The sequence below is a fragment of the Pogona vitticeps genome, chromosome 14, assembly GCF_051106095.1.
Source record: "Pogona vitticeps strain Pit_001003342236 chromosome 14, PviZW2.1, whole genome shotgun sequence".
NCBI lineage: Eukaryota > Metazoa > Chordata > Lepidosauria > Squamata > Agamidae > Pogona > Pogona vitticeps.
The window spans coordinates 11,269,213-11,278,266 of NC_135796.1; the positions used below are offsets into that span (position 1 = coordinate 11,269,213).

General features: G+C 41.0%; 1 protein-coding gene across 2 annotated transcripts in view; it reads left to right on the top strand.

The window, feature by feature from the left end:
• Positions 1-9,054, top strand: part of PPM1F (protein phosphatase, Mg2+/Mn2+ dependent 1F) — a 47,029-nt gene that overhangs the window by 17,387 nt on the left and 20,588 nt on the right. For both annotated transcript variants that reach the window (XR_012081965.2, XM_072983578.2), the window contains exons 3-6: positions 177-376; positions 1,334-1,522; positions 4,665-4,808; positions 5,802-5,895. Coding sequence is in view for 1 of the 2 variants with exons in the window: in XM_072983578.2 (XP_072839679.2) it covers positions 177-376; positions 1,334-1,522; positions 4,665-4,808; positions 5,802-5,895 (627 nt within the window). In the remaining variant the exon portion in view is untranslated. The remainder of the gene's footprint in view (positions 1-176; positions 377-1,333; positions 1,523-4,664; positions 4,809-5,801; positions 5,896-9,054) is intronic.

Genomic DNA, 9,054 nt, shown 5'->3' on the forward strand with positions numbered 1-9,054 from the left:
TTAATATTTAAACATGGAACTAGGCCGTGAGAACAAGATTATTAGCACACCGTCTAGTGTATTTGCAAAGTCGGGATAGAAACCTCGGGCAGTGAGAGAAATGGCATAAGGGAGAAACCAAAATTATGCTGACTTTGTATTCATTCCTTTTTCCTTTCCTTTTTTTCTTGTTATAGTACTGGATGGAGCTGCTTTGCAGCACAGCTTCTTCAACAAACTCTGGGATGTTTGCTGCAAGTGGCAGAAGCAGCCGCCAACCCTGAAGCCCCTTGAGCGCTATCTCCAGATTTCTGTCCATGCAACCCGGAATACCCGCCGGAAAATGGAGGACAGACATGTTTCTCTCCCGGATTTTAATCAACTTTTTGGCCTGACGGTATGTCCCTCAGAGGAAGGACCATGGGTAGCCACTAATAGTCACCATCCACTTCTGAGAATATTTTAGGTGCTCAGAAGAAATGAGCAGAAATCATCCAGTTTTGACAAGGGCAAATTTCTCTCTCTCTCTTTCTCTTTTCTTCTTTCCCCCCGGTCGTTGTTTCAAAATCGCAAATTTGATGTGGTCTGTATACATGAAGCAGGAGCAGTGGGCTCTTGTCCGAAAGGACACCTGTCCCCACAATACAGTTGTGCCACAAGTTACCAATCTAATCATCAAAGAAGAGAGTTGAAAGCAGAGAAGTTTGTGGTTATAGGGCACATATGTGTGTCCTTCTGCATGTACATTTTGTATGGGAAGTCAGGCTAGTTGAGCCCCACAAATTCTGCTGGAGCCTCAGTGAGAATCATGACAGAGTATTATGACTATTATCGTGTCTAAGTGCTGTGAGGAATCAGCTGTCCAACTGGTAATAGGTGGACTACACAAGCTGTGTGCTAGGCTGTGTGTTCTAATAATGTAAGATCATAATCTGAATTTCTAAACGCCCCTTACTGTTTGTGAGGCGAGACTGTGTGGCTCCCTGGTTGTTATTGTGGGGCCATATCTCTAATTAGTTCTAATTGGCATAACCAGTAGTGATATATGTTGCAGTTCCATAACATCTGGAGGGTCACATGTTGCCAATCTGTGGTTTTAATGTTTCTACCTTTGTAGGTTATTGTAGTAGTGAGTAGAGTGTCATTGCTTAAATATGTGAGGGTGACCCATATAAAGGTCATTGTGAAGTGATTAGATTCGGCAAATGTCAACTGCTCTGCTTGTCCATAATCATACAACCAGAGGGACATTTGAAACTCAAAGTTTCCTTCTAGTTCTGCTTTGATCAGTAGGAAATGAATTTCTGTTCTGTTTTTGTTTGTCTATGTGTTTACACGGCCATGCTACCTACAGGACAATGTGGACAGAGCTTACTTTGCGGTCTTCGATGGTCATGGCGGAATTGATGCTGCTAATTATGCAGCGACTCATTTGCATGTAAATTTGGCACATCACAAGGAGATCCTGAAAAATCCAGAGGTGGCCTTAAAAGAATCCTTTGAAAAAACAGATGAAATGTTTCTTTTGAAAGCCAAAAGAGAGGTGAGTGTGTGGAGACATGGGCACTCAGTATTAATAATATTGATATTAATATTGATCCCTGCTTTCCCCTCCATTTGCTAAGCCCCACTTAAATTTCTTAATTTGGGGTTAGAAAAGTCTTATACATGGGGGTGTCTTATACACAGAAAAATATGGTACTTTCTTAAAATCATTTGGCCTTATTTCCAAATAATTGGGTTATACAAGTACTTTTTAGACACTTGCTACCCATTCACAATTCTGACTGCACCAAATGAAGAGAAAAAAGAAAATTCAAGGATCATGGAAGGGCATCAAATAATAGAAAAGAAACAAAACTGCTGTGTCATAGAAATCAATATTTTAGTTCAATTCTTAAGGATAAACGGCAGTCTTATGAAAGTGCCTTTTCAGAAGAAGGTACTTAGTGAGCTCTGAAGAGGGAGGTTCCTAGGATGGTTGGTCAAATAATAGGATACACAGTCAAGCCTAGACTATGTACCCTGAGGAAATAGAGTAATTATGCAATAGGGGTATTATCTGGAAGCAGTGGCAGAAAAGTGGCATCACACAAATGTTCTGGAAGGGCACTGAAGTGTAGAAAGCATCAAAGCACAGCAGGTAACATAATTAAGAAGCACAGGAGATTTCTAGTGGATGAACACAGTAGTATTAGAAGAGTACTCTAATCATACCATGGTCATGAATATACAGTGGTGCCTCGCTAGACGATGATAAACTTCCACTGAAATCGCTGTTTAGCGAAATCATTGTCTAGCGAAAAGCATTTCCCTATTGGAATGCATTGAAACCTGTTTAATGCGTTCCGATGGGGAAGAATCGTCATTGCCTAGCGAAGACCGGTCATAGGAAAGCCGCTTTGCAAACCGCCGGTCAGCTGTTTAAATAGCTGTCTTGCGAAACTTAGGTCCCGAAAACACCCATTTTGCAAGCGCAGAGGGAGCTGTCAAAATCGTTGTCTAGCAAAAACTGGTTTGTGAAGCAGGGACTAAACATTGTCCAGTGAAATTCCCCCATAGGAATCACTGTTTTGCAAATTGCTATAGCGATCCCAAAAAGTCAATGTCTAGCGAAAAAACTGTCATGCGAGGTAACTGTCTAGCGAGGAACCTGAATGTTTTCAGTATTCAAATGACATTAGGTACCCTTGAATTGGTTATATAATCTTATTATTATCTTAATCATCCTTATTTAGCAAAGTAGTTATGAAATAAGGATATGTGAGCATGAGTGAAGTTTACTTAAAGCATATTCACATGCAACCACTATACTTTATGGTGGTCCTCTACCTCTGATTTTACCCTCTCACCTCACATTGAGCACTGCAGTGATTTATTGTAAAGGATGTTAAAAAGCACCAGAAAAAAATTGCAAAAGGTAGTACTACCCCATTTCCCTGAAAATAAGACCTGACCTGAAAATAAGCCCCAGTATGATTTTTTGAAGGGACGTGGTGGCGCTGCGGGTTAAACCGCAGAAACCTCTGTGCTGTAAGGTCTGTAGATCTTCACTTGTAAGATCGAATCCACGTGACAGAGTGAGCGCCTGTCACGTGTCCCAGCTCCCGCCAACCTAGCGATTTGAAAACATGCAAATGTGAGCAGATAAATAGTAGGGACCACCTCGGTGAGAAGGTAACAGCGTTCCATGTCTAAGTCGCACTGGCCATGTGACCACGGAAGATTGTCTTCGGACAAAAACGCTGGCTCTATGGCTTGGAAACGGGGATGAGCACCGCCCCCTAGAGTCGAACACGACTGGACAAAAATTGTCAAGGGGAACCTTTACCTTTACCTATGATTTTTCAGGATGCTCGTAATATAAGCCCTACCCCTGAAGTGAAACCCTGCTCGCCACCCTTGTGCAGCAACCAGAGGATGACATGACTGTAAAATAAAACATCCCCTGAAAATAAGCCCTAATGCGTTTTTTGTTTTTGTTTTTATTTTTGTTTTTTTTGAGCAAAAATTAATGTAAGACACTGTCTTATTTTCGGGGAAACACGGTATATTGATGAAAACAAACCACGGTACTTGAAATAGTCAAGGCGTCCATATTGGAAGAAAACATGAAAACTCAGTGAAGCTCATCTAGTGTCACTATTGCATTTACGACTATATTTGCTGCAGCTGCGCTGGTGAGAAGTTAAAAGGCATGTTTTCACACGACAGCTTATTTACAGTGTTTCGTACACAGAAACAACAATCAGGTGTTAACATGGTCTTGCTTGCCAAATGGCCCTGACTACATAGGCCCAAAGGAGTCCTGATGAGTTAGTTCAGTGGGACCAGAACTGGTTACAGTGGTGCCTCGCTTGACGACGTTAATTCGTTCCAGCAAAATCACTGTAGAGCAAAAACATCAAACGAAATTAAAAAACCCATTGAAACGCATTGAAAACCGTTCAATGCGTTACAGTGGGCTGAATACCTGCTCGTCCAGCGAAGATCCTCCATACGGCAGCCATTTTCGGTGCCTGTATAGCAAGGAATCCGTCCTAGAAAACAACGGGGGGCCATTTTGAAAGCCGGGGGCCATTTTGAAACCAGACAATCAGCTGTTTGCTGATCGTCGTAAAGCGAAAAATCGGTTCCCAAAACAGGGAACCGATCAACGTGAAGTGAAAAAACCCAATCTAAACATTGTTTTGCGATCGCAGAAACTTCAACGTTAAGTGGATTCATCGTTAAACGGAGTAATCGTCCAGCGGGGCACGACTGTATTTAGACAACCATTCTCACTATCCTTGTCCATCCTGCCAAAATAGTAACTTTTTCCAGCTCTGAGTGGCACTTAACTATTTAAGGTTGGATAAGATTGGAACCTCAGTTACGGAATTCATAGCCGAATTAAAAAGGCTGTGGCATGTGGATTTGTGTTTGTGTCATATGTGGGTGCACAATAACTAGTCATGTTTCATTCCTTGACAGATGTTTTGAACAATCAGATAGATCTCATTACAACTAAATAGGCTGGTGTGGATTCACAGTAATTCTTTTCACATCACTAATAAGAGTGTCTTTGACACTAGCTTGTTGCGTACTTAAGTAATGAGCAGCAATTATCCCCACACAATTGTTCCATCCTCTAGAAGACTCTTCAAAACATATTTTCTCTTTTTTTTAAAAAAAAAAATCCACAGAAGCTACGGAGCGGTAGCACTGGGGTGGCTGCCTTGATTGTTGGGAACAAGTTACATATCGCTTGGCTTGGCGACTCCCAGGTTATGCTGGTCCGGGATGGAAAAACTATAAACCTGATGGAACCTCATAAACCAGAGAGAGAGGTAACGGCTACTCCTTTATCTTTCTTGCAAAGGTCGTGGCTTTTGTGAATGTTTTATTATTCTTTCTAACATGCAACCTGCCTAGTCAAAGTTTTTTAAAAAAAGAACTCCATGTGTTTCTGGGACTCCCTAGGTAGGCAATAATAGATTAGTCTCCAAATTAAGATTTAAAGGCCCTGAAGTGTCCCAGTGAGGACCTCCCAACTTCCCAAATCTATGGATTGTTAAGCATATTCGAGCCATAGAATACTGTGAGTTTCGGGGAAACACGGTATATTGATAAAAACAAATCAAGGTACTTCTTGAAATAGTTAAGGCATCCATATTGGAAGAAAACATGACAACTCGGCGAAGATCATCTGTAGTGTTGGAAGGACTGCTTATAGCGAATATTTTGGGACTGGGAATTACCGTATTTTTCGCTCCATAAGACGCACCTCTCCATAAGACGCACCAAATTTTTAGGAGAAGAAAACAGGGAAAAATAATCTGTTTTCTTCGCTCCATAAGACGCACAGACTTTCCTCCCCCCTATTTTGTGGGGGGAAAGTGCGTCTTATAGAGCGAAAAATACGGTAAGTTTGGGGAGTATTATTACCAGGAGTTAGGAAAGAGGTGAGCAAAGTAGAGCCTGCAGACTACATGCGTATTTCCAAGGGCTACCTTTGTCTTAACCCTGGTCCCCCTGGAGTCACTTGTATCTAAATGTGGTCCAAGGGCATGATGTTTACATAGGAAATCATATATTCCTGAAGCTTCTGGGGGGAGGCACAGCATGCCTGCTGGAACCAGAAATTGGAATGCTAAGGATGGAGGGCAGCCATCAAAATCCATGGCAGGAATAAAGTGATTCTCACCCCTGAAATGACTGAACGTTGTATAGATATCAAGACAGCCTTAAAACCCAGGTAGAATTGCATTAGGCTGGACATAAACAGGTTTTCATCAATGCAACTATAGATGTCACTCATGGAGCAACATTTGTCTATGTAGGATGAGAGACAACGCATCGAAGCATTAGGAGGTTGTGTAACTTACATGGACTGCTGGCGTGTTAACGGAACCCTGGCTGTTTCCAGAGCTATTGGTAAGCACCGTTCTCAAGGCTTATGAGAGCTATAACAAACAGTTCGTTTAACTTATTTAGCTCAAATTTTAAAATGGTAATATATATGAGTAATGGGAGGTTGGTTTTTTTCTTCCCACAGTTTGAAATTACACATTTCTCATAGGAAGTTATTTCAAATCACAGTTGCAACAATTAGAAACTCGACAATTAAAGAGTTTACATATTTTGAAAGCAGTTGTTTGACACCAAATGAATGTTTCTTCTGGAAGCCTATAATGAATGGGATAGGAGAGAAAACCTGTCTAAATCCTTTTTGTATAATAGCATTCGTTCTTCTTCTTAACACTAAGAGAGAGATTTGCTAACCTTGGACTCAGTTGCTGCTATTATTGCACCTACATTAATAATTGTTCTGCACTGTACATTGCCATAGTAACACACACCTGAGAGTGCACACACTAAAGAATAAAGCTCCTTCAGATGCCTCCTGGAAGCATTTGTTATGATAGTTTAACGATGTAGATGTGCCACCCAAGATGCCCTAAAAGTGTTTCTGGTATCAGAAGCTATTGCTATTCTTTCTTCCTTTTATTTTAACAGACATTGGGGTGTTTTCAGATTTTGAGACAGCAATTTATAACCTTGTTTACACTTCTGCATGTGAAATGCTTTAGTCATTTGTTTATTAAAAGCACACGTAGACTGCTTTTCTTTTCATAAAGATTACTTTGTAAAGGCAACTCACAGTCTGTAAAGAAAAATTCAGTAAAACATGGAATAAGCAGTATATCAGCAGAGGCAAAAATAATAACTTTTTTAAAAAGCAGCAGGAGGCAAATAAAACCATCAGAGCATTCAGCCATTGCACTTTACAAACACTTTCTTAAAAAGCAATATTTAGCCTGGAGCCTAAATATATTTTTACACTGTAATGATAAACACTGGTCTGTTTTTTTGTTGGGAACTATCTTGATGGCCTTCTTTAGACAAAAACTACACTATAAAGATTTGAAAAGCTAAATAAACACATGCAGAGAAGGAGCCACATATGCATCCTGGTGCAATAGATAGCAGTGCTGAAAAGGCTACCACTTGTGCACACACCCAGTGTATTTCACACAGAGGCAAAACACAGACTAAACGTCCCCCAAGGATTACAGTGTACAGATAGGTTTGTATAGGAGAAGGCATTTCTTAGGCTATCTTAGTGCCAAAGTATGTTGTCTTCACTGGTTAGAATTATACTGGATTTTTATGTGCACATAAGAAGTGTCGGAGTCACTACTAAGCACTACTTGAGGTGCTCTTCTCTTGTTCATAGTGTGCCTGGCATGCACCTCTGTGCCTCATCAGTTAGCTATAAGAATGTAACACAGTTCTTCTTGTGTGTGTTGTAAAAATGCAGGAGGATTCTCCCCATTATGGTTTTGCTTTGAGTTTCACGTGTGATGCTGTGAAATCTTTGTTTGGGGAACAAAAAGCAGTACAGTGGTGCCTCGCTTAATGACAATAATCCATTCCTGGAAAATCGCTGTTAAGCGAAAACATTGTAAAACGAAATGAAAAACCCCACTGAAACACATTGAAACCCGTTTAATGGTTCCAGTGGGGTAAAAACTCACCGTCCAGCGAAGATCCTCCATACAGCAGCCATTTTCACTGCCTGTATAGCGAGGAATCTGTCCCTAAACACAGCGGGGAGCCATTTTAAGCACCCGGCGGCCATTTTGAAACTGCCGATCAGCTGTTTAAAAAACATCGTTTTGTGAAGAATCGGTTCCCAAGGCAGGGAACCGATCGTCGCAAAGCGAAAAAACGCTATTTAGACCATCGTTTTGCAATCACAATTGCGATCGCAAAAAGATCATCGTACAGCAATTTTGTCGTAATGCAGGGCAATCATTAAGCAAGGCACCACTGTACACAAAACAGAGAGCACATCCGAGGGTCTCCCTGAACTTTTCACATTTGAATCCTTGTTCAGTATTTATTATTTGGTCTCCATTGATTAATTTCTGTTAAGAGCCAATTCTTGATAAATAATATGGTTTTTTTAATGTTAGGTTTCCATGTGAGCTGCTTTCATCCCTTTCACGTTTTTTTTTCCTTCATCACCCACAGTAGAGTGATAACCAGCCTGACAAAGACCTGTATGGTTGAAAGCTAGCATTTCTTTGTGATTTTTTTAAATGATCTAATTAAGATCACACCACTCCTTATCTTTGGATTGTGTGCAAGAACCACATGACTTCTTTTTATTACCTGAGTCATCTAAAAATGCCCTGCTCGGTGCTCTTACAATAACACTGGAAGCTACATAAGACAATGATGCCACTATTTTGGGAATACTCCCAATATCAACCTGACATCTTAGTTTTCTATAAGATTTGTGCAGAATTGAATTTTTATGTTTGGTTGCATAACATTAGTTTTAGGAACTGATTTTAATTTTTATCCTTTGCCAGGTTATAGGTTGTGGATTGTGTGTTTTATACATGTTTTAGCTTATTTTGGGTGGGGATTGGAAAGCAAGTTATTGCATTTTAAAATGAGTGTGTATATATGTATGGACACATGCCATGTTTTTACTCCATTAGTAGTTCACTGGTGAAAACCTATTTCATTGCTGATACTTTCATTCCTGTTCAGAACACCATCTACAGTGGTGCCCCGCATAGCGAGGTTAATCCGTTCCGGATTAACCCTCGCTATATGGAATCATCGCTAAACGGGTAGGGGAAACGTATTGAAACGCATTAAACTTAGTTTAATGCGTTCCAATACCTTGTTTACTTACCCGTTCAGCGAGGATTCCCCTTGCCGGCAGCCATTTTCGCGCCCTCGCTAAGCGAGGGCAGGGTGCGAAAACGGCTGCCGGCAGCCATTTCCGGGCTTCCGGTGGCCATTTTGGAACCGCCGATTAGCTGTTCGGCGGCTCCAAAATGGCCGCCGCAATACCCAATCTTCGCAATGCGGGTTTTCCCCATTGCGAAGATCGGGTATGTTTCCGTATAGCGATCCCGAAAAAGGGATCGCTATACGGAAACATCGCTATACGGTGCACTCGTTAAGCGAGGCACCACTGTATAGCAAAGTGTTCATACTGCCAATGCCTCCTGTGTGTGAAGAGGAAGAGTCTTTAACCAGACCCTTCCTATCATTTCAATGAAAAGTATA